Source organism: Pteronotus mesoamericanus, unplaced genomic scaffold (assembly GCF_021234165.1).
Source record: "Pteronotus mesoamericanus isolate MK-2021 breed Mesoamerican mustached bat unplaced genomic scaffold, CSHL_Meso_final scaffold_167, whole genome shotgun sequence".
Taxonomy (NCBI): Eukaryota; Metazoa; Chordata; class Mammalia; order Chiroptera; family Mormoopidae; genus Pteronotus; species Pteronotus mesoamericanus.
Window position 1 is genome coordinate 2509389 of NW_026555308.1, and position 26168 is coordinate 2535556.

General features: G+C 41.7%; 1 protein-coding gene across 8 annotated transcripts in view; it reads left to right on the forward strand.

The window, feature by feature from the left end:
* Positions 1-23564, forward strand: part of CLUAP1 (clusterin associated protein 1) — a 46256-nt gene extending 22692 nt beyond the window's left edge. The window contains exons 7-14 of one of the 8 annotated variants that reach the window (XM_054589499.1): positions 6147-6280; positions 8274-8415; positions 10367-10439; positions 11496-11573; positions 17426-17533; positions 19728-19783; positions 20065-20121; positions 23207-23564. In XM_054589499.1, the coding sequence (XP_054445474.1) occupies positions 6147-6280; positions 8274-8415; positions 10367-10439; positions 11496-11573; positions 17426-17533; positions 19728-19783; positions 20065-20121; positions 23207-23353 (795 nt within the window). In that variant the 3' untranslated portion in view covers positions 23354-23564. Of the gene's footprint in view, positions 1-6146; positions 6281-8273; positions 8416-10366; positions 10448-11495; positions 11574-17425; positions 17534-18871; positions 18925-19727; positions 19784-20064; positions 20122-23206 lie in introns of those variants that run through there. The other 7 variants (XM_054589500.1, XM_054589501.1, XM_054589505.1 and 4 more) reach the window with 7 other exon arrangements.
* The last annotated feature ends 2604 nt before the right edge of the window (positions 23565-26168 follow it).

The window sequence follows — 26168 nt, forward strand, 5'->3', positions numbered from 1 at the left end:
AAGTGAAAGGACAAGGAATAGAATAGAAAAGTATTTGCAATACATCTAAAACATGGTTAATAGGGTTTTTTTGTTTTTTTAGGGAAAAAAAGTTCTACCTTTAATCAATAAATGGGTAAAAAATACCAAAAAGTCATTTAAAGCTTTTAAAAAAAAATAGAAATAGGTAAGAAATATACTAAAACAGGTTTAGTTTCAACAAATAGTAAAGGAACAATTAAAATAACATCATTGTCACAATCAGATTAATGAGTATTAAAAATATTGGTAATATCAAATATTGGCAACTGTGAAATGAACTAGGTATTCATAGAAACTTTTTCTTCATCTTAAAGCAGTCCCTTTAGCATATTTTGCAGTGCTGGTTTGGTGGAGGTGTATTCCTTTAGCCTTCTTTTGTCTGGGAAACTCCTTATTCATCTTCCATTTTAATTGAACGCCTTGCTGGGTAGAGCAGTCTTGGTTGCAGGCCTTTGCTTTTCATGACTTGGAATATTTCTTGCCACTCCCTTCTGGTTTGCAGTGTTTCTGTTGAGAAGTCAGATGCTAGCCATATTGGGGCTCCCTTATATGTTACTACCTCTTTCTCCCTTGCTGCCTTTAGGATTCTCTGTTTGTTTTTGATATTTGCCATTTTAATGATGATGTGTCTTAGAGTGGGCCTCATTGGGTTCCTCTTGAATGGGACCCTCTGTGCTTCCTGGACTTGTGTGACTTTTTCTCTCCGCCAATTAGGGAAGTTTCCATCATGACTTTTTCAAACAGGTTCTCTATCCCTTCCTCATCCTCTTCTTCATAATAATATACGGATATTATTATGTTTGAGGTTGTCCTGCATTTCCCTCAGTGCCTCTTCATTCTTTTTGAGTCTTTTTCCGTTTTCTTGCTCTTTTTGGGACCTTCTTCCTACCTTATCCTCCAGCCCGCTGATTTGATCCTCTGCTTCACCTACCCTGCTTTTGAGTCCTCCTACTGTGTTCTTCAATTCAGAAATTGTATTCTTCATTTCCTCTTGTGACTTATTGATAGTTTCTATGTCCTGCTTTTGAGTCCTCCTACTGTGTTCTTCAATTCAGAAATTGTATTCTTCGTTTCCTCTTGTGTCTTATTGATAGTTTCTATGTCCTTTTTCATGCTGATATAGTTTGCAGTAAGTTCCTCATAGTTTCCCTGTAGTTTTTTGTGATTCTCTCTGAGCTCACTGAGCTCATTGAGCTTCCTTAGAACTGTTGTTTGGAACTCAATGCGTGATAGTTTACTTTCCTCTATTTCATTTAGTTCTCTTTCTGGGGATTCCTCCTTTCCCTCGAGTGGGGTGTATTTCTTTGTCTTCCCATTATTTGATAGAGACTCTTCTCTTTTGGTACTGCTTCTGGTTCTGGACTTTGTGGTGTGAACTTCTATGGTTGGAGACTGCTGTTTTTACTTTCTGGATCTGCCTCTGATAATGTCAGATGTTGACCCTGTCTGACCTTAGGCAGTCTGTTAGGCAGTCTGTTCGAGACTTCCAGTAATCTACTCTTTGTGGCTGTCTCCTTCAGCTGTTAATCTATTCACTCTGTGCTCAGCAGGCCACCTTAGACAGCTCAGGGTGGGGCAGAGTCCCTCCTGGGGGTGGGGCTATTGGGTCCTTTGACACGGGTGCCGCTCAGGGGGAGTGGTCTCTGCCTGAACAAGATGGCTGCTGCCGCATAGGGGATGAGTCAGCACTGAGATCCCGCCGGTTACTCTCTCAGTTCTCTTCCCAAAGCCTCCCTCCCCAGTCTCTCCTCAGGCGTCTTTAGCCCACTCTCCCCCGCCTTTGCCAGAGACCAGGGTAAGTGGCTGCAAATAAAAATGTATGTGTTGGCCCTTTAAACAGTTCTTTGCGTCTCCAGCCACCTGTCTCTGGCAGAGAGCAACCCTCACGCTTTTCACAGCTGGCTGTTTTCTGTGTACTTTTTGGGCTCATGTACTGTGGGCTAGAGATCCCCACTTTTGGTTTAAACCCTGCTCTTCTCAGGAGGACCCAACTGGCTTTTTCAATATCTTTCTGGTGCTGCTGCCCATGGGCGCCCCACCTGCCTTCTCAGGTCTGTACCACACTCCTTACTAGTTAGATTGCGCTAAAGCCGATTCTTCTGTCTCCGAGGTTACAAGTCTCCTCTCTCGCTATTGTTCAGTTGTTTGTTCCAGGTGATTTCTCTACAATTTAGTTGTAATTCCAGGTTGGTCCTAGTAGGAGGTCAGTGTGACTTCTACTCACTCCTCCGCCATCTTGGTTCTGCCTCTGAATATTTCTTGCCAGTCCCTCTAGCCTGCAAAATTTTTGTTAGGAAATCATCTGACAGTCTTGTGGAAGCTCCCTTGTAATTAGGTAACTAACTGCTTTTCTCTTGCTGCTTTTCAAATATTTCTCTTGTTTATTGATATCTTGCTGCCTTTAAAAGTCTCCCTTTGTCTTTAACCTTTTGTATTTTAATTATGGTGTATCCTGGTATGGGCCTGTTAGGGTTCATCTTGTTTGGGACTCCCTGCACTTCCTGTAGTTGTATGTCTATTTCCTTTACCAGGGTAGGGAGGTTTTCTGTATATTTTCACATAGGTTTTCAATTTATTGTGCTCTCTCTCCTTTTTATGGCACCCCATGATGCAAATGTTGATATGCTTGAAACTGTCCAGAGGTTCCTTATACCTGGGGTCCCCAACCCCTGGGCCATGGACCAGTAGCAGTCTGTGGCCTGTTTAAATCTAGGTCACACAGCAGGAGGTAAGCAGCAGACGAATGAATGAAACTTTGCTCACGTTACCGCCTGAGCTTTGCGCTCCTATTTCCCCTCTACCTTGTCCACGGGAAAATTTTCTTCCACGAAACTGGTCCCTGGTGCCAAAAAGATTGGGGACCGCTGCCTTACATTATCCTCATCAGAATTTGCTATTCTGATTGGGTGTTTTTTGCTTCCTTATCTTCCAAATTGATGATTTGATCTTCTGCTTCATCTATTCCATTGTCAATTCTCTGTAATGTATTCTTCATTTCTGACTGGTTCTATTATATTTTCTATCTGTGTTTTTATGTTTCCTATTTCTTTGTTAAAGATCTCACTAAGTCCATCTACTCTTCCCCTAAGTTCATTGAGCATCTTTATAACCATTGTGTTGAACTCTGCATCTGATAGATTGCCATTTTGTTCAGTTCTTTTTATGGAGTTTTATTCTGTTCTTTCATCTGGGACATGTTTCTTTGTCTCTTCATTTTGGCTTCCTCCCAGTGTTTGTATCTATGTATTTGGTAGAGCTGCCATGTCTCCCGGTTTTGGTAGAGTAGCCTTGTGTAGTAGGTGCCCTGTTGGGCCCTGTGATTCAGTCTCCCCAGTCACCCAAGCTGGGAGCTTCAGGTATACTTCCCGGGTGGGCTCTGTGCACCCTCTTGTTGTAGTTGAGTCATGATTGCTGTTAGCACGTCAGTGGGAGGGATTTAATCCCAGGCTCACTGGAGAGGACTGGCTGCAACCACTATGAAGGATCTCCTGTGCAGTGGCTGATCCCATAGAGCAGGACTCATTTCAGTGGGGCTCTAGTGCCTGCTGAGTTTGCCCCTTGAGTGTGGTGTTTGTAAAGTGTTTGGGTGGTGGGTGCTTCAGCATGGTCTTAAACTGTCCACCAGGTATGGTAGTTCTGGGGTCTCCCAAGGGGTGCAGGCCAATGTCAGCCAATGCCTGTGCCTTCCCATTGTTACCTGCCAAGAGCTACAGACTGATCTGCAGATGACTGTTTCTTATTCTGGCCTTGAAGGTGCCTGGAACAGGCCAAGCTGTGAACCGAGGTTCCCTTCCACTAGTGCCAAACGTGGCAACTTAGCAAGATGGTACAGGGCATGCCGAGGCCAGATGTGGCTTGTTTCAGAGATTTTAAGAAAATCCACAGCTTGAGGCCATTTGTAGGGGAGAGCCACTGGAAACAGCTTGGGTGGGCTTATACATTGGGTGGGTTGGGGTCTCAGGGGAGTCACCAGGGTGGGGTGAGCAGTAGTAGCCAGGTGATGGAGACTCAGATGTAGTGCCTGCCTGCCAGCTTTGTTGCAGTGGAAGCACTAGCAAAGGAACATAGATAACCTCTGCCAGTATTTCTGTCTGGGAGGAAGCTGTCCCTCCAGCCCCTCACCCTGATGCCAGACAATTCATTTCCTCCCTGTATGTCCCTAGTGGTTTTCAAGCTGCTGCCCCAGCACTGGAATTGAGGGCAAGTGAGTCCAAGTAAGTTCCTTTAAGGGAAACACCTGAAACTCCTGAAGTATTCTTTCTCACTCAGCCACAGTCCTGGCTGGTTTTTACAGCCAGAAGTTAATGGAGACTTCTCTTCCCATCACTCTTACTGGAATCCTAAACTGGGGGCACCTGATGTGGGACCGAGACCCATCATTCTTCAGTAAGGACCAGGGCAACCGAGATATCCTTCCCAATTCTTGACTGCTGCATGTGGTTGTGGGACCATCCCATTCCACCCCTCCGTCCTCCTATCAGTGTCAATGTGGCTTCTTTATATCCTTAGTTATTGGAGTCTCTTCAGCTAAATTTCAGGCATTTCTGAATGATGGCTGTTCTGTAGTTGTAATTTTGATGTGGTGGTGGAAGGATTTGAGTATTGCATTTACCTATTCCAACATCTTGACCAGAAGCTCTCGGCTGGTGTTTGTAAAACACTTGCAGCAAATGGACGATTAGTAATTTTAGTTTATGAAAGCACTGTGGAAGTGGTTGGTTGTCTTAGGCAAGAAAAACTGAACCATAATTTCATTATCAATAAAAGTAGTTGCTTCCAAATACACACTGTCTCTGAGAGTCATAGAAAGTGCCTGGGCTCCTTGTGTGGTTTCTTTGTGTACCCCATAGCATTCCAAAGACTTACAAGTAAACAGTCAGTAAATCATTATGGTGCACTACACATGTGCGAAGTACTGGAGGGGATAACCCCATCTTGACCATCAGGAACTTAAAGCAGAGTTGGAGAACCCGAACTTGGGGAGGCAGTTCCACACTCAGCTGGTTGCATTCCAGACAGTATTCCTAATACAACAGATTGCAAGTGTGAGCCACAGGCCCCAATCTGGCCAGCTTCTCAGACAACACAAGTGTGAAGGCTCACCATGTTTACTTGGACTACCCCTGCTTCAAACGGGCTTGCTCTTACAAGAGGTCAGGGAGGCCTGTGGTTTTCATTAGTGATCTATCATCCCTTTCACTTTCTCACTCAGCCCTCCTTGCCCAAGGGCCTCTGCCCCACTGCTGCCCGGTCCCGCTCCCAGAGATTGATTTATACTGTATGAGATGCCCACATTCTGTCTGACTTCACAGAGTGGTTTCTTCGTTTCTTGTAGTCTGTAAGGAAGGTTCAGTGGTCAGGAAGAGAAAAATGAAACCTCTCTCAAATCTCATCAGGCAGTAGATTAGGTTAGGACCGTGACCAGCTAATGTTTCTTTTTGTCCCCTCCTAAATAAAGCCATACTGTGTGTACATACAGGGGTCGGCAAAAGTAGACAGGAACTCTCTGTGCCAAAGTGTGCTTAAGTACAGCAAGTAGGCTACAAGAATGTGTAAATGAAGGGCGGCAATTTGAGCACTTCCAAGATTATACCTAACTGCACTGTGCCTTTGTGACATTCTTTTGAGTTAACGCTATTGTAATAATCACAACCTGCATGCCTTTTTCCATACAAACAACCACAAACCTACTTTTGCCTACCCCTGTATATTCTAGAAGTCAGATATTTGTAACTACAGGAGTAGCATGACAAGATGTAAATAAAGGCAGACTAACACTTCAGAGTGACACGTAACCCGTCGAAACAAGTGAGCAGCACAGGAGATCTCAGGCCTGTCTCTGCTCTGTTTTGGACACTGTTCTTTCCATCTTCATTTGATTCCCTGGGCAGAAACATCCTCTTCTCATGGCGGGGGAAAAGGATAAATAATTTTGCCTGGGCCTGTGTGATACTCACTCCAGGAACAGTTGGTTAAGTAAGTAATGACTTGAGAGAGAGTTTGTTCTGTTTTTCTGTTTTCGTTTTTATCATGATGTTGCTGTTCCTGAGGAGCTGAGAAATTTCACCCTTCTAAGAATCAGGTTGGAGGTCCTTAATGTTTCATTCATTTTCTATTAAACATAGGCGCAGGTTCAGAAGACTAAAGACCTGCTCAATAACGTGGCCTCTGACGAAGCTAATTTAGAAGCCAAAATTGAAAAGAGGAAGTTAGAACTGGAAAGAAACCGGAAGCGACTCCAGACTCTGCAGAGTGTGAGGTAGATATGAAAACCCAAAGAAGGAATAGAAAGCTGTCTTTGTAAGTTCAAACAGACTGAGAGAATATATTGTCAATGATATTAACCCTCATTGTGTGAAGCAGTGGAAGAAGCTTCACATAAGACTCTCTACTTCAGAATGTACATGTGTTGCTTGTTTCAAACAATCACACCACTAAACTCATTCTCTTTACTGCTTTCAATATGTCTGAAAAACTGCTTAATTTTTGAACTTCCGTTCAGCTTTTATAGCTTCTTGGAACTGAAAACAAAGTAATTAAATCCAGGTGGTAAGAGTTATGCGAGACTTGGTCTCCTATGATCTGGCTTTGCCATAAATTAAGTGGAAACAGAAACTACTTCCATTTATTGGTTTAAATAGACCTTAGACTTTTATTTCCTCACCAGTAGTAATTCATCTGTCTTCTGACTTTTCCTCACTGAAAGTAGGTTTTCCAGGGAATGCAGATAGATGATAGTGGTGCAAAACACCTTCTAGGGCATTGGGGATTTCAAACATATTCTTATTTTCTTGGATCCATCTATCTCTTTCTCTCTCTCCCTACCCCCTCCTCCTTTTCTCTCTTCCCTACCTTCTGCTTTGTACCCTTCTTCCTTTGCTGTTTTTTGGTTTTTCTTTCTCCCATGCTGTTACCCTTTCTTCCTTTTCAATTTCCTTTTATTTTTCTCCCTTTACTCTTTCCCCGTCCAGTAGCTGTATGTGCTCTAAATGCGTCTTGCTCTTTTGAGATTCTGGTGATGGCCCACAGTCTGGCTGCTGTCCTGAGATCTGGGGGGAGCACCTGGGAAAGGCTTCCTTCAAGCCAAGGGACTGCACCCCTGCCTCTAGAATCAGGGCCACCAGATAGATTTGTTTCATTAAAAAGTTCTGCCTTTCAAGTGTAAATTCATTTTTTTGTTAAACCTCAAATCCTTTTCTTAGAATAGTTTCTGTGTTTTGCTTTAGTACAGGAGATACAGGAGATTATAAAATTGTTTTTTAGTTTATCTGTTTATTTTTAAAAGAACAGTGTTTTCCCTTTAATAAGAGAAAAAAGTAATTCAGCAAACCAGTTGAAATTGCTTTTTATGTTATGGTTTTGGTTTTCAATTGTATATTGTTTAAAAACTTAGCTTTAATTTGTAGCAACCTCTATTTCCTTTTTTAGGGGACTGGTTAAATTTTTGAACATCTAGACAGCAGAGTATTATGCCCAACTAAGATAATGTATCTGTTGATTTTGAGAGCTGTGTATGGTATATGCTAATTTTTAAACTCTTCATTAAAATCTGTGGCATATTGAGTAATGAAAAAGACTGCAGAGCTTCATTTAAGTCAGCGATTTTCAACCTTTTTCATCTCATGGTACAAATAAACTGCTAAAATTCTGTGTCACTAAAAAATATTATATTTTTTGCTAATCTGACAAAAAATAAGTATAATTTTGATTCATCCACAATGAAAGGTTACTGCTGTGTTGGGCTGTTGTCATTTTTTATTTGACAGTCGAAGGGAAAAGAAGACAGTGCCCCTGACTAAATAGTTGGATATTGCATGTTTTAAAATTTCTTGTGGCACACCACTGTGCCATGGCACACTGGTTGAAAATTGCTAATTTAAGGTAATATACTTAATGTTTGTTAAAAAATGCATTTTTCTATGTATCTATGTTTGGAAAAGTCTGGAAGGAAGTATGACAAACATTAAGTGCTTATACCTGGTGATAGGATTATGAATCAGTTTTACTTTATTCTTCATACTTTCAGCGTTTTTTACAAAAATCACATCTTTTTGATTAAAAAAAATTTTCATTTTGGGAGGAGAAAATGGAAAAGGGGAAATTAGCTTCAAGTAGTTAGAGTGAAGCACCTTCACCAATTAATTCAAAGCTTTTCAAAGAAAACCATAATGGAATATGAAACTCTGAATACCAGTTTCAAACTACTGTATGTTGATTAATCTTTCACTTTTTATTTCATTTGATCACACTAGACCAGCCTTTATGGATGAATATGAGAAGATTGAGGAAGAATTGCAAAAGCAGTATGACATTTATCTGGAAAAATTTCGAAATCTGTCTTATCTGGAACAACAACTTGAGGATCATCATAGAATGGAGCAAGAGAGATTTGAGGTAAGTGTATAACCAGTTCTTCTCCACACACCATTCCTTCTGGTTTGTTACTTTGTACCTATAGACAAGTCAATTTGTAAATATCATTGTGGAAAAAAAATCAGTTAATGTTTGACATTAGTTTTCAAACTAATCTCGATATTGGTTTATGATCAGGGTTTGGGTCCATTAGGTCTATAGACAGAGCTAACATGTGACCTGTGTAGTCACACAGGACTTTGAGCTTAGAAGAATCTGTGCTTGCTTTGATGTTTAACTGTTGCCATCTTGAAATCCTTAATAATTTTTTAAAACATTTTATTTATTTATTTTTAGAGGCAGGGAGGGGAGGGAAACAGCATTCGGTTGGCCCTCAAACGCCCCGAACTAGGGACCTGGCCTGCAACCCAGGCATGTGCCCTGACTGGGAGTCAAACTGGCAGCATTTCAGTTCCCAAGCTGGCGCTCAATCCACTGAGCCACACCAGCCAGGGCTGAAATCCATAATAATTTTTAAGTGCATTAGATTTTGCACTGAGTCCCACAAATTGTGTAACTGGTCTGGAGTCTAAAAACATGCTCAGTCAGTTCACTTAAGGATTTTTCAAGCCCTGATTAATTGAATCATCCAAACTGACTTATCAGAGAATGCTTTATAAAGAGGAATTGCAGTTTATTCATTATTCTGGGAAATATTATGACCCAGAACCTGACCAGTTGTCTTACGGGTTCCCTTCATCCCAATGTTTAAGGCCATCCAGGAAGAAGGAGTATTTCAAATCCCAGCGTGACTTGGTAAATACGGAATTCAGAGCAAAGAAAGTTGAACCAGGTTGCTCTCACCTTTTGAATTGCCCTTATCCCTTAGGAATGTTATTGTTTAGCCCAAGAATAGTCATTTGGAACCTATATTCATGGTGAATTGATTTACAGTCTCTCCTTACACTGTCCCTGACAGTGTAAGCTTTGGTATAAAGGTTATGCTAGCTTTCTTACAAACTGGATGTTTGAATTAGATGGTACTGTTTTGCTGTCCATGAGGGTTGGCTGGAAGTAACTACTGCATTCATATGGACACATTTATCTTGATGAGGATCCTGTTGCCAACATTACTGTATAGTAGAGGCAGACCTTGGAGGAACAGGGTATAGGACAGGCACGTTTTGAGGGCAGTGGAGAAAGCCTAGAGTCCAGGACATTTTAAACATCGGGTGCCTGCGAAAGACCAATAAAGGGCTAGTGAAAATAAACTGACCATTTTGTACTGTTGTCTGGGGCCACATCTGGGTTCAGAGAACACACTGAAGATCATGCCACAGCCTGCATATTCCTCTTCCTACAGGTACTTAACCTCTTTTTTCTTCTTTGGCTGCACCTACTCTCTATGCTGCTAATACCTGGTTCATCAAAATGTCTTGCGCCAGAAACACAGTACTTTCTTTTTAATGTTTATAGTAACAACAAATTTTTAAAGGCTAATTTTCTTTCCCATTTTCTATTTTAACAGTAATCAGGGCCACATTTTATAACCTAACTGAAATACTAGCTTTTCTTTTTTAATCCGCTAGGAATTAAAAGAGCAAGAGGCCTGTAGTGCCCATAGTTGATGCATCTATGTAGGCACACACGATGAGTATTTCATTGTATCATTCAGTTGTCTTCAGAGACACTGAGGTGTAGTGGGAAGAGCATGGATTTGGGGCCAGTCAGGCCCTTCTTAGGTCAGTTATGTCCCTTCTGAGACCCTCCGTTTCCATAGGGTTGCTGGGTGATTATAGAGAGAAATAGTGTCAAGTTTCCCAGCTGTAATGGTATCTCAGGCAGTGATAGTTCCCTTCCCCTCCCTTTAGTTTAGTTTTTTTTTTTCTAGTTCTATATCACAAACTCAGCAGTACTTACTCAAATGGTAAAGAATAACAAAATGTCCAAAAAAAGGTCATCTCTTCCGTACCTTGTTGTTCCTGTTCCACAGGAAGCTGAAAACACTCTTCGTCTGATGCAGAACAAGCTAAAGGAAGAAGAAAAACGATTGCTCAAGAGTGGAAGTAAGTCTGTACGTTTTAAATAGCTGTGTTTATTCTGTGGTAGCATTTTTAGATTGAAAAAATTATATGTGTATTTTGTTTATTTTCAAAAGGCAATTTTCTCTCAACTTTTATATGAGGTACCATTTTAATTCAGTCAACAGCTCAAGAGACTAGATTAAATGACATACTATTTAAAGCACATTTGGTTTTTCTTTTTTAAAAGATTTTATTTATTTATTTTTAGAGAAAGGGAGTGAGAGAGACAGAGAGAGAAACAGTAATGTGTGGTTGCTTCTCACGTGCCCCCTCAGCTGGGGACCTGGCCTGCAACCCAGGCATGTGTCCTGACTGGGAATTGAACAGGTGACTCTTTAGTTCTCAGGCTGGCGCTCAATCCACTGAGCCACACCAGCCAGGGCTAAAGCACATTTGTTTTTCATGCCAACTAAAATAGTGTTTTTCTCTGTTTAAATGATAGTTTGAATTATATATTATATATAATTATAAAAGAAAATTTTGTCTTGGAGGTCTATAGAGTTGCTTATTTTAGGGCAGACTGATGGAAAACAGGCGACATAAGGTGGTGCAAATGAATAGGTCACTTGCTTAAAGATAGTGCCCCCCACCGCACACACCCATCTTCTGCGGAGCTATCACCTATAGAGAAACGAGAGTTACCTGTATATTAGATCTAGATTCCGAGAAGGAATTCCTCATGACTGGTTAGCACCCTTCATCCTTGAATTTCACCAAGGTGTCAAGTCAACCCCGGGACTGTAGCAGCATGTGATCTTTCTGATTTTGTCTCATAGAGTTACTTTTGTTTTGCTCTTTTTTCATGATGATATATTCTATTCTCTCATGCTCTGAGGTAGTATGCCTGGGACATCAGGCATGCTCTCTCTTGTCTTTTTCCTTTGTACCGCTCTCCTTTTGTACTTGGTCTGAGGCTTTCCTGAATTTCAGAAAACTCTGGAAGGAGAATAAGAACTGCTGGGAAATCCTGTTGGGGTAAGGTTAGGAAATTTCAAGGGCCTCTCTAGCCAAAGCAGCCCCTCGCCTTTATGGTTCCAGGTCAGCCAGGAGAGCCCGAAGCTGCCCTAAGTGATAAGCCTGCATGGAGTTTATACCCTCCTGGGAGGTCTGGCACAGGTAAGAGCTCTAGCTGGTTGGCTGCATCCCGCTGTGCCCCAGGCCAGCACATTAAGACCTTTCTCACTGATCTTGCTTTATTCTTCTGAGCTCAGACTTTCATTTTGTGATCCATAGCTTTGGTATATCTTGAAGCACCAAGATTCTTAGAAGAATGTGTGATTGAATTTTTCAGAAAAAATTTCCAGTTAAACCATCTTAATGAAGGGTAGCACTTAATTAGCTTAGAGTGAGCAGAAAAGTTGGGAAAATACTGGGTTGGCCAAAAAGTCTGTTTAGTTTTTTCCATAAAATAAAAGACACATTTTTCCTTTTCACCAGAAACTTTATTGATATGGATATTTTGAGTATGTCAGCTATCTCCCTGTTAATTATTCTCAATTAATGCCTCGATCAATCCCTATCGACTTCAACTGGTCTATCCAACTGTGGAGCATCGTCTAGTGAGAAATCTCCAGCACAAAACTTCAGAAACCTCTTTAGACGTGTCCAATGAGTCACAGCACCTTCTCCATACACTGCACAAATACTTTTTTTTGTTTCAGTTGCCTTTTTGCCTTTCTTGAAATAATAAAGCATAATATACCGGAAATGTATTTTCTTTCATATTCAATAGTAAAATGGCTACATAAAAATTCAACAATTTTGATACTTTTTTTAATGCACAGTGATATGTCAGCTGTCACAATGCAGTCTAACCAAATTGTTTCAAATGAAGTTAAAGACAACTAAGTGCTACTAGAGTCATCTTATGGAAAAAACCACACGAACTTTTTGGCCAACCCAATATTTATGAAGGACCATTCTCATTTCTACTCATCCTAAGATTCTTAAGATGGCCTCTCTGTCTTTGCTTTTCTGTATATGTGAAAACATTGCCCAGAGTACTGGCATCAGGAGGAGATATATAAAGGAATTTTTCTCCATCTGTGAAAGATTCCTCCAAACAGAAAAATCTAATAGTACATTGACATGAATCAGGAGCAAGAATTAGTAAAATCTAAGAGCTGGAAGAGATCGTTTTGTTCAGGCCACTCTTCAGGCAGCTGATTCAGCCTATCAAAGCACTGTTAAATATCTGTTCCTGGTGCTAAGGATACATGAGTGGACCAAAGACAGGAATCCTTGCCCTAACCAATCTCACATACTAGCAACATGCTAGCATGCTAGGAGATAAGTAATATGCAGGCTATATGTGGAAGGTGAAAAATGCCATGGGGAGCAGGTAAGAGGGAGGAATAGAGAAGGTGTGACAGGATTGCAGTTTTAAATAGAAGATTAAGACAAGCCTCATCTACTCGGCCTGACCACCCTGAACACGCCTGATCTCGTCTGATCTCGGAAGCTTAAGCAGGGTTGGGCCTGGTCAGTACTTGGATGGGGGGATAGGTCTCACTGAGGAGATGCTATGTCAGTGAAGAGTGAATCAGCGGATCTGGGGATAAAGGAGATACCAGATGAGGAAAGCCCAAAAAGACTGGGAGCCAGAGCCCAGGTGAAGGGATGAGTTTCACTGAGGAAATGTGTGAACACAGAAGACTTAAGTTCAGGTAAGTTAGATGAGCTGGAAGGTGTAATGTGTTTGAGGGGCTCATATCTGACTGGTACCATCCTTGTTAAGCAGGAGGTGAAGTCATCTTGGACTTGGGTTTGGTGGTTTAGAGTAAGGTACTCGAGGAAGAGGAAGTTTGAGTGATTAGAGGTGGGAGAATGCCATGGAGGCCCCAGAGATTAAAAAGGCAAAGTAATTTGTTCAGATACCCTGTAATGGAAGTCAAAGACAACTTTTCAAGTCTTCCCACCATCCATTTAAACCTCGTTGCTAGTGGTAAATTTATAACTGTGTCCTTAGTAGTGTTCAACACTGTAGCATTAGGAACTTAAAGAGTCCTCTAAATTTATAAAATAACCCAGAAATTTCTACAAAGCACTTGAGTAACTAAATGGGGTTCCTGGACCCGATTCCAGAGTGTGTGTGTGTGTGTATATGCACGCTTCTCCACACCAAGAAATTTTTAGACACCAGCAAGGTGTCCAAGAATTCAACTCAATTCTGATACTAGCTACCAAGAGGTTGCCGGGAGGTTGAATCAGATTCCAGAGGTGAAGAAAGGACTTAGTCCCACAAGATCACCCTCCACTTCAGATGCCACATTGTTACTTGTATTTGGCTATAAATCAGAGGTTTCTACAACACCCTCCATGGGTTTGATTAATTTGCTATAAAGGCTTATGGGAAAACCTATTTACTCACTAAATTACCGATGCATTGCAAAGGATATTAAAAGATACGAATCAGCAGCCAGCTGAAGAGATACACAGGGCAAAGCCTTGAACAGGAGGTTGTCCTTTTGGAGCTTGGGTGGCACATGGAAGCTCTCTGAAAAAGGCCAACAACATATTCCTTTTGTGTTTTTATAGAGGCCTCATTATGTAGTCATGATTGTGTAAATCATTGGTTGTTGGCAGCTGATTCAGCCTCAAGCTCCTCTCCCTTCCCTCAGAAATCAGGACTGAAAGTTCCAGTTCTCTAACCACACGGTTGGCTCCTACTGGCAACCAGGCCCCACCCTTGGGTGAGATTTAAGAGTCACCTCATTAACATAACAAGAGACACCATTGCTGCTCCCATCATTTTAAGAAGTCCTTGGGGTTTGGGAGCTCTGTGCCAGAAACAGGGATGAAGACTGAACATACATTTCTTCTTATAAATCACAGTGCCACAGTAACTTTGCTGTGATTCTGTTATTATGGTGTAGTGGAGAGCAAATGTTTATACATTTAACACATACAGGGTAGGGCAAAAGTAGGTTTTTAGTTGTGAGTACTCAAAACAGAGTTTATTCTTGTATTATTATGTATTAATTATTGTATTATTTTCCATGTGAACAACTGTAAACCTATTTTTGCCCCAAACTGTATTCACTGTGTCCCTACTGTGTGTCACGCCTTGTGCCGGCCCACAGTGATGGATGATGGGCTCAGGAAACTCCAGGTCTAGCACTCCTCTCTCTACTACCAAGCCATCAGCCAGGTGTGGTCTTGAGCACTTGAAATGTGACTAGTCCAAATTGAGGTGTGCCATTTGTAGAGAATATACACCAGAATTTGAAGACTTAGTATAAAAGAAAAGTAGAATTACTCATTAATAATTTTTTACACTGGTTACTTATTGAAGTGACATTTTAGGTATATGGGATTAAATAAAACATTAAAATTAATTCACTAGTTTCTTTTTACTGTAGTTACTAGAAAATTTAAAATTACCTCTGTCGCTGGCATTATATTTATGTTGGACAGTGCTGATCTAAAAGGAGAAACTTAAAAAGAAACTGCCTATAGTTTAGGTGGGTATAAAGTGGTACCTCATGGTGATTTTGATTTGAATTCTCTGATAGCTAATGAAATGTAACATCTTTTCCTGTGCTTATTGGCTGTTTGTGTATCTTCTTTGGAGAGATATCCAAGTCCTTTGCATATTTTTTAATTGGGTTGTCTTTTTATTGCTGAGTTATAAAAGTTCTTTATATATTCTGGGTACTATAATATATAAAGTATTGTATAAATGATTTAAGTGATTGGTGATTTGCAAATGATTTCTCATTCTTTAGGCTGTGTTTTCTCTTTTTGATGATGTTTTTGCTGTACAATGTTTTAGTGAAGTCCAATTTGTCTGTTTGAAGAGGGGGAGTGCGTTGCTTGTGCTTTTAGTGCCAGGACTAAGCAAGAAATCCCTGCTTAATTCAAGGTCACCAAGATTGACTCCTGTTTTCTTCTAGGAGTTTTATTGTTTTAACTATTACATTTAGGTGTCTGATCCATATTAAGTTAATTTTTATATATGATGTGAGGTAAGGATCCAACTTCATTTTTTGTGTGTGGCTATGCAGTTGTCCCCGCACCATTTATTGGAAAGACTGTTCTTCCCCTGTTGAATTATACCAGCACCATTGTCTGTTGTACTTAATTTTAGCATGTAACTGACAACTCTGCTTTCAGTGTCAGCATGCATTTACCTATGGGGTTGGCCAAAAAGTTTGTTTGGTTTTTCTGTAAAATGGCTCTAATAACACTTAGTTTTCTTTAACTTCATTCAAAACAATTTTGTTAGATCGTATTGTGGCAGCTGACATATAAGCAAGCATTTTAAAAAATGTATCAAAAACTGGTGAATTTTTGCGTAGCCATTTTAATATTGAAGATGGAAGAACATACACAACATTTTCGGCATATTATGCCTTATTTCAAGAAAGGTAACTCAACTGAAATGCAAAAAAAGGATTTGCGCATTGTATGGAGAAGGTGCTGTGACTGATCAAACATGTCAAAAGTGGTTTGCTAAGTTTTGTGTTGGAGATTTCTCACTGGACAATGTTTGGGTAGACCAGTTGCAGTTTATAGCAATCAAATCAAGATACTAATTGAGGAGAATCAACATTATACCATACAGTAAATAGCCAACATACTCAAAATATCCAAATCAATAAAGTTGTTAGTGAAAATGAAAAATGTGTCTTTTATTTTTTCAACAAAAAAAAACCACACAAAACTTTTTGGCCAACCCAATACTTAGTCCTCAGTGTATAGCTTTGAGTTGTCAGAAGAAATCAGGTTGAGCCTGAGACATGATTTTGCCTATGTAGTTTTAAAATTCATAATATCATGTGATTTCTGTTGCATTTGTTACGGACTTAATATCATAATTTGTCCCGGGTAAAGTAAAAAGTGAACTAAGCTAAACAGTGATTTCATTTTATAGTCATTAATTTGCATTAATATTTAATCATATTCTCTGTAAGGGCTTTTGTAAGGTGGTAATTTTCAGATTGATTGTGTTGAAGTCTTGCAAGATGATGTTGTTGACAGTCTCCGACGCCCAGGTCTGCCCCTCTGTGCTGTAGAGCACAGCTCTTCTCTCCATGGCTAAGAAAGTAGAAAACTTTCACTCAGTGCTCAGCTGGAGGCAGCCACCATTTCATTACCCTCTTAGATCAGAGCCTAAGCAAAGCCTTTTTGTAGATGAATACTTACTATACTTCCAAATTGATTTAAAGTCAGTAATCAGAGCAGCAGCTGCAAATTTCCCCAGTTCCATCCTTAATACCTATGTCTCTCCCTGGGTACAGAATAGTCAGGGACTGGGTGGTGAACACTTTTCCTCCCCACTGCGGAAACTCTCATGCCACAGGTTTCCACTGGGAAATGTTCACCCTGCACAAAACTCCAGAAGAGTATTTAAGAAATTAATGTAAAAGGCATTATGTAAGGTAGTATTGAAAATGACCTTTCTTTATATATCTTTAAAACGGAATTTTCTCCAGTAAAGAATATCGTGAGCACCAGTCTTCATTGCCAGTCACCAGGTTACCGTCTTTCTCGTGCCAGCCCTACTCGGGCCGCGGTTAGCCTGGCCTCCTGCCTGCCTCCGGTCTTGTTTTGGTGCAGTCGCTGACATCTTTGTTATCCTCAAGGAGCTTGAGTTCTGGTAACACAGCCTAAGACTGAAAAGAGAATTCTTTTTCCCCCTCCAATTATCTTGACAACTAGCTATTCAATTGTTTAGTTTCCCCTACTGGAATAGTGATTCTTTCTAATATATCTGGCCTACTTTTTTCTAGCTTTGGAAAATTGTTTTTGGAAAAAAAAAAAACAAAAACACCCCAGCCCACCATCTGCATTAACTCTTCCCTAAGTATCTCCAAGCAAATCCTGAGAGTCTCACAAAATCTAACACATCAGATTCTGAGAGGTGCAGATGACTCTTGCAACAGCCTTCTGGGCAGAGGCCGCTTCAGAAGTAGTGATGGATCTACTCCCCCCAACCTTTTTTGGCTTACTTGTGTTCCTACCAGGGAATAATGACTCGGACACTGACATCCAGGAGGAGGATGAATCTGACAGTGAACTGGAAGAGAGACGGCTGTCCAAGCCACGGACAGCCGTGGAGGTGCTCATGCAAGGTACGATGGCTTCTTTCACTTGCCGTCCTCCCTGTGTCTGTCACAGAACAGGGGCCAGGATTGGGTCAGAGCTGCGTGGTATCGAGGCCTGTGAGCACACTGGGAGTGGCCCTGATCTGGGCTTTATCAGTGGTCATCTCTGGTCCCAAGAATGGCCGATTCTTATTTGTGGCTTGGTGTTTCTCAGAGTTCACAGGAACACACTGCCTCTACCGCTGAGCTATATTCTGCCCTATTTGTGTCCAAAACTGCTGTCCAGAGCAGTTACATACCTTATGGTCAGAGAATTAATGTACGAAGAAGGGACTTACAAAAGCACCTCTGCCTTTTAAAAATGTTCTTCTAATTTCTACTTTCTCACTGCAGCAATTCCAGCAGTAAAGTGTGTGGAGGATATCTGAGTGGGGATTTGCTCATGTCCCACTCCCCACCCTAGAGGGGTCATGGCCAGTGGCCTAAGAGTGTGCCGTTCCAAATCGCCTTTACACACACACATACTCAAACATGGACACAAAGGTTACCTGAAATCTTTTTTTGACCTGAATAGGACCAGACTATGTGTCTGGTTCTGCAATCTGCTTTTTAAAAAGAAATTAAATATGTTGCCCTGGCTGGTGTGGCTCAATGGACTGAGAGTCTGTCTGCAAACCAAAAGGTCGCCACTGGTTTGATTCCCAGTCAGGGCACATGCCTGGCTTGTGGGCCAGGTCCCCAGCTGGAGGCATGTGAGAGGCAACCAATTCATGTGTCTCTCTCGCACATCGATGTTTCTCCCCTCCCTTCCCCTCTCTCTGAAAATAAATAAGTAAAATCTTAAAAACATAATTAAATATATTATACTCTTTCCATGTCTGTAAAATATAGATCTGCTTCCTTCTTTTTGATAGTTTCATAGTATTCCACAGTATGGCTATACCTGTAATTTACTTGGGCATTCCCATATTGATAGATACTTAAGCTATGTCTACTTTTTTTCTTGTAGGTGCATTTTTCTGCATATGGGCAAGTGTTTCTTTAGGCCGTATCATTAAAAGTGGAATTCTTAGGTCAAAGATTATATAAATTTAAATTCTGATAGATACTACTAAATTGCCCTGTATTTGCCTTTAAAAACCTTTCTTATGTACCACTTGTTAATTTTTTGGAGCACAATTGCATTTTTATATACATATTAAATATAAGTAGTAAATCATCTTCCTTTGATCATTTCATATTAACTTTTTTTGCTAACTGCTTTCTCTTATTCTAGGTCCATCTATTTTTATTTATTACATTTCGCCTTTTTATAGGATAGTTAGATGCTCTGATTTTCTTTTTCTTCCTTTTATTTTTTAACAGCTTCATGACATCAATAGAGGTTAGAGGTTATGGCTCCCATTCCACATATGGGAGCCAGGGTTCTAAAAAGGTATGTGATTAGTTTAGTAAAGATATTGGTGCTCCTAAATTCTACTTCTGACCACACTGCAGAAGTGAAACAACACAAGCTATGTATTTTATCTGACCCAAGGAAAAGTTTTCATAAACAGATCTTGGAGGTCACATCCAGGCCTGTCCTGAGTTAGCTCCTCTCTAAGCCGCCCTCACTGCCTTTCTCCTGAGGCCTGGCCCTCAGGTCAGGGGTGTTCCTTTCTCAGCCTTCACGTGTGAGAGCAGTTCTCTGTCTCCACTCGGTGAAGGATGCCTCCTGAGTTTTTGCAGAAGTCACATCTAGACAACATTGACTTTCAAAGAAGGAATGGAGAATCACTCAGATAGTGATGATGTTTGAAAGATCAACTAATTGTGATATTTAAACTTTTTCTTTTTGAAACTGACATTGCACTAAGTACAAGTAACATGGGTCCATAAGGGAGAATATATTTCTTTTCTCAACAGATAGCATACCTCTTCTGCTGTGTATAAACTAATAATGGGATTCCGTGATTTTTCCCTAAAACATTTGTAGGTTGCACCTGTATTTGTCTGATTTATGTTTCATGCTTACATTTTACTGCCCTTTTCCTGGTTTCACTGTGGAAATACAAAAAGTCCATCACTGTTTGTCAGCAGTCCTAAGTTGGATGCTTCTTCAGTAAATTTTTTATGATTCTTTTTTTCTCCGATTTTCTAAAGGAAAGCAAATCTTGAATGCCGATTCATGCCTCATTATACAAGGTTTTTTCAATTTCTTCATGCTTTTTGTTCTCCCCAGGAAGACCTAGCAAAAGCATCGTGGGCACAATGCAAGGTGGAGACTCGGATGATGATGTGAGTTCTGACCAGCGTCCTTTAGCAGTTGTGTTCTTTCTGGTCTGGGGCTGGCCTCAGTGACTAGATTAGCCAGGAACTAAGCACATCTGACCAGCTTAGTGTGAGGTGTGGCTTCTCAGCCGAGCTCATCACTGGTTTTGTGGCAGAGTTTGGCCTCCCAAGGAGCTGGACTCTCTTCTTTGTTTGTTGATGGCTCATTTCTTTTCAAATGAACCTGCTTGCCCTGCCTTTCTTTTTTTCCCCCTTTCTCACTTTCTGTCTACTCTCACTTTCCAAAGATGGAAGGACCACCATCTCTATTAGGTAAATGCAAGACCTCCAGCTCCAAGAAGCAGGTTGGTTTTCTTTTTCACCTCATTCATTTACACGTGCATGCGTGCGTGCGTGTATGCTCGCTCAGGGCCAGCAGAGAGCCTTCCCCAAGAGTGATGCTTCTGTCTCTGGGGTAAAAAGCCACTCAAAATGAGTCCCACAGTGAATGGTGAAATTACCTAAAGGTTTCTATGTTAAGGGGGAGGAGTGAGGGCTGAGCCAAGGGATAAGAAATGTTATGGTTGGGGAATCACCTGGCCCTTGAACCATAACCTAGAAAGGGAGGGATGCTGCTGAGGGCGGGGGGTCAAGACTAGTGCTCTCTTCAGCTCCATTCTGGGGAGGAATCACGAAAAGGAGGCTCTTCTGAGACCAGGGCCTCAGAGAGGATGGGCAAGGGGCTATAGCACCTTGAACGTTATTCAGTGGATAACTGACTGAGAAATGAACCAGAATGGGGAGACAAGGGGTCCCTGCTGGGGCCCAGCTGTTAGGGCTCTTCCATCCATCAGTCTGGGCCTGCGTTCTTTGTTGCAGCCTCTGGCATTACTGTGAGTCCCAAGAGGCAGAGTGACTAGACTGATCCAGTCACAGACCTCCCCCACAGGTTGGATGCCATAAGTGTCTAGAGTGTGGCACTAGTGGCACACACAGACAGAGGATGGGCCTTATGTTCTCGTGCAAAAGGCCCATTTATTTATGACCAGCAGTGTGTGCTATCACAGACATTCGCAGGAGAAAGAGGTGATTCAGATGTGCTGGGGAGGGCGCACGGAAAAGATAGAGCCTTAAACACACAGAAGGCAGTCTTCAGAAAAGCAGAGAAACCACCTCAAAAATTTTAACAGGGTAGGGTATGGATGGTTAAACAGCCTCTATCCACATAGCTTACACATCCAAGACAGAAATAAGGGAAGTCTGGTGTGGGAACTGCCCGGAGAGCCCTGGCTCACCTCTTTTCTTGATTTGCTTGATCTTTTGTATTGCTTTCTACTTTTCAGAACAAGTGCAGTGTGGTAGCTTAAATCGGTTCTGTGCCTGTTGTTGCTTATTTATTTCAAGGAGGCTCTTTTCATGTACCACCCGCCAGGCCTGGAAGACTGTCTTTCATGTGTTCACTCAGTCACTGGCCAGGTAGTTTTCAAGGGCCTGTTAATGTGTGTGACGCTCTTATGGATTGTGGGGAAGACAGCTGTGAATAGAAATTAGGTCCCTGCCTTTATTAAGCTTATGGTCCAGCAGTAGTGAGGCAGATACATCAGGGCTCTTAGTGGTAAGAAGAAAAATAAAGTAGGTTTTGGAACAGAGTGACAGGGATGAGGAATGTGTTTTGATTGGTCAGGGAAGAGCTCTCTGATAAGGTGACATTAGGGCAGAGGCCTAGGAAGGAGGGACATGGTGCTAGGAGGGAGAGGCATCCTGGTCCCAGGAACTATGGTTTCTGCATTCAAGGACCAGAGGTGATGGTGTGACTGGAATGGAATGAATTGGGGGCAGGAGCAGCAGGAGAGGTAGTAGGGGCTATACAGAGCTTTGCAGGACGTGACGAGGACTTGACATTTTCTCCGAGTACAGTGGCAAGGTGCAGAATCCTGAGCCCAGGAGTGCCGAGAGCTGACTCACATTTAAGAGAGCCCAGAGAGGAGGCACTTTCTTGCAATAGTCTAATGCAGAGGCGATGGTGGTGGTGGCTTAGCCTTGGGTGGTAGCAGCGGAGGTATCGGGAAGTGGTCAGGTTCTGAACATGTTTTCAAGGTAAGAGCCATCAGGTTTTGTTGATTGGACAGGGGGTGTTAAAGAAAATGAGGGATTCCTTGGTTGTGGCATAATTGGCCAAAAGCATAGTTTTCATCTCCTGAGCTGGAGTGGACCTGAGGAAGGGGCTTGGAGAGCAAATTGAGAATTTGGTTTTTAGACATTCTTAGTGTGAATTTGCCCTGCTAGGTGTCCACATGCTGGTGCTGAGTTGAAATTCAAGTCTAGAGTTCAAAGTCAGGTCTAGGTGGTCTTTAAGTATGAGGATACATGTGATTACTAGGGAAAAGAGAGAAGAAAGAGAAGAGAGGAGGCCAAAGGCCCTGAGCTGATTCCACATTGTGGAGGTCAGGGAGACGAATAGGGTTGGGCAAGCGAGACAAGACACAGGAAGTAGTGTGAGAACCTAAAGAGAAGGGCGCTCTAGAGGACAGAAGAGTAGATGCCAGGGAAGAAGGCACCCGTAGGTCAAACAGGAGGACGGAGAATTACGCTATTGGAATAGAACGTGCTGAATGTGTCCGTCTTGACAAGAGCAGCTTGCGGGGGTTGGTGGGGTGAGAGCCTAACTAGAGTGTACCTAAGAGGCAATGAGAGGGGACAAGCAGGGACAGTGAGTCCAGAACTTATTCAAGGAGTTTTGTTGTGAGGGGAATAGAGAAACAGGGCAGATTAGCTGGAGAGGAAGATAGGATTAAATTTTGAGGGTTTTATTTTATTTTATTTTTTTGAAGATGGAAACTACAGTGTATACATATACTCATGGGAATGATTTAAATAGAGTGACCAACTCTCCTAGTTTACCTGGGATACAAGACTTGAAGTTTTAAAACCTGGCTGAATTGGTCACCCTAGATCTGGATAATGGAAGAGAGTATTTCTTATATTTTGCTCCTTAGGCTCATTTTCTGGTTGCTTTCCATCCCCACTCTGTCAAAAGCAAAATAAGCTCTCCTTCCCTTTCTCCAAGCCTCCACCCTCTCTGCTGTCCACTGGCGGGTCTCTGGGCGGGCTACCAGGAGCAAAGCAGCATCCAGTGAGCCTTGGTACAGGCGTGGTGGTCCTGAGATGTCAGTGGGAAAGCAGCCCCTGCGGCACCAACGTTGGATTGCATGTTGGTATCTGAACATCACCAGTTAGTTGATACCATGATCTCTGTATTCCAGCCAGTAACATCTAGATGTTGGTTCATTTTTATGTCCTCACATCCTGACTGCTTCTCTGCCAAGCTCCTCCTTCACGTGGGAATGTTGCTAGTTATTGAGCTAGTGAAAAAGTGAGGTAGGGTCTTGCTGATAAGTTGTCAGGAGCAAGATGGGACCCTCAGTTGTATTTGCTGTCTTTTTCATATAGGAAGACTCAGAGGACAGTGAGATTGACATGGAAGATGATGAAGAAGATGATGATTTGGAAGACGAGAGCATTGCTCTCTCTACAGCTAAACCCAGTCGAAGGGTCCGGAAACCTGAGCCCCTGGAAGAGAGTGACAATGACTTCTGACCTTTTTACCAAGGGATCCATATAGATTAAAACCCTCAGATTTGTAGGTTTTACAATCCTACATTTGCAGGCAATGTAGAGGATTAGGAAGGAAACATATTTTGTTTGCTAAGACAGTTGGACTGATTGTTAATGAAGTAGTACCTGTTTTTGCTTTAGCCTCCTATGTGTAACTCCATGAAGCTTAAACAAGAACCAGAGCAAACCCCAAAGATGATTCTTTCTTTTTTCTTTTTTTTTTTTTTTTTTGCCTTATCATCTAAAACTTGGGTAATGAGTGTGTTCGTAGTGATACATATCCACAGGACAAAAAACCTGAGAAGAAATAAGTTTCTATGTAAGTTTTGATTATTGTTGTTGTCACATATATCCTTAAATAGTCAGTGAGACAAACCTGGGACTGGGGCAGCACACAAATACTCATTTTAGGAATCAGTGTCAGACTGTTAATCACTTGTACAACTTAGAGGCTGTTAATTTTAGCCTTTATTTAATTTTATAGTCTTATTTTTCCTTCTGCATGCTTACAATACCAAGCTTTAAATGTATTTTACTAAAATTTTCGGAATGAAAGCTCAATAAGATGAAAACCAACTTTTCTTGAAAATCAGGCAACAGAAGACACTCCAGATTATAAAGTCTCCATTTTCTCTCAGAAGGATAACATTCCTTCCTCGGAAAGCAAACTAAGGAAAAAGTGTTAGTACAGACTTGTGTTTCTAACTTAAAAAATAAACCAGAATTGAATTATGTGAGGTGTGAGAAGCACGCCAGACTCTGGATCTGAGGGTCCCTGTCCAGAGGTCAGCTGAGGAAGTTAGCAGAGCTCTGAATCCCACAGAGCCCGTCCCAGGGTCGTCACGGATGGGGGGAAATGAAATGAGTCTTACTGGACACTTCTCTGTCTGCCAGGAGAGGGGAAGTGGCTCTTCCCTCTAGTGGAGAAGGCAGCCTGAGCCCCTTTTTCCAAAGGCTTTTATTGAAAGGGTTATCGACGAGGCTAGGTAATAGGAATGTACAGGTGATCTCATTACATCAGTATGTTAATGTTCAGAAAGATGATGTTGAGGAAAACAAATGGCAGGAACACACCGATTTACATGGGTCCAAGATGAGACGAGTAAACATGAGAACATAAATATAAGGGCGCCAAAGGGTTTAGGGTCCGGGTCTGTAAATAATGTACATTTCCTTCCCAGCATGAGCTGGTTATCATATCTTTTGAGGGAAAAACAAAGCATGCTTCAAAGAATTTACCTCTAGGCCTGATTTCCCCTGGGAACCGCCAGATCCAGTTTAGGGCTGTCTCCAGTATTGTTTCAAACCTGAGCCAGGCATGGGGAGGGCAAGGCAGGCAGGAAATAAGGAGACTTGTTTCAGATAGAATGAGGACCCTGGCTATATCAAAGCCAAGGGGTGAGGGTCTTTCACCCGTTCTTCACATCCTCCAATTTTTTCCCTGATGCCCGTTGCAGCTGTGCCTGTCTTAGGTTTCCCCTTCCATCAAGGGATCTTGCCCATCATTGACCAACCAGTCATCCTCCAGGGCCAAGCAGGGTGATGTGAGGGAGGCAGGGGCACAGCCCCTGCCAGGGGGACATGTTTTGTCTCCTCAGTGGTCTGTTTTCCCAAGGCCTCCTTGATTAGCTCCAGCCTTGGGGCCCTCTCGCCTGTAGGAGGGCTACAGTTCCTGAAACCAAACAGGGTGTTTCCCAACACTGAGGAACACTGGAATTTCCCTATTGTGAAAAGAGAAGTGACAGATAGGTGGTGCTGTGTTTTTTGTTTTTGTTTGTTTTTTCAAAAGCACAGAGTAGTTTTCATTTGCTTTTTTTTCCCCCATTTTAAAAAAATCTTTATTATGTTTTTTATTACCATTTAGTCCCCTTATATCTCCCTCCCCTCAGCAGTCACTACACTGTTGTCCATGTCTATGAGTCCTTCATTTGTTTTTTGATTATAAAGTCAGAAGACTTCTGAAGTAACTTTTCTTACTAAATGTATTTAATACCATATTTTTTACATTATTAAGTGTTTTACTTGAAAGTATAATTATTTTGTTTATTTTCACCAATAACAAATACTTGAGAAAAGTTCACAGGTTAATATGGTACATGTAAATTTTAAGAGACTATGTGACAGTTACATCATCTTTGCTTTTTTATCTTATATTTTCCTAAATTTTATGTATGAGATTACTCCTTTTTTAAAACATTCAAGATTCATTTAATTCATCAGTAATTTAAGATATGCCTTCTTTGAAGCAATAAACTAAATGGGAAATAGATGTGTTGGGAGCCATGATAACCATCTCAAATGCCATGGCTTCTAAAGTGCAAAAGAGGGGGACTTGTGGTCAAATGGAGCATAGGTAAATATGCTTTGCCTACATGCGCAACCACAGAGGAATTACAACTAGACCCCAAAACAGAACTGTCAGAGAATCTATCTATATGGAAGTCTGACAACCAAGGATTTAAAGAAGCCACATTCATCCAGACAGGGGGGAGGGGCAGAGACACAGTGTGGTGCAGAGGCAGTGGAGGCAGAATGGGCAATTTTCACTTTCACCTGTGGTGGAAAAAAATTGGGAGGGATATCTTGGGAGCAAGTGATCCCAGCCACAGGCCAGACCGCACAACCCAGGGCTCCAGTGCCAGGAAGATAAATCTCCATAACTTCTGGCTGTAAACACCAGTGGGGGTTGAAGCAGCAGAAGAAACTGGCGGATTTTCAGGAAACTGTTTAGAGAGCCTGCACAGGCAGAATGTACATAGACACCCCCTCTGTGATTCAGCACCTGGGCAACAGCTGG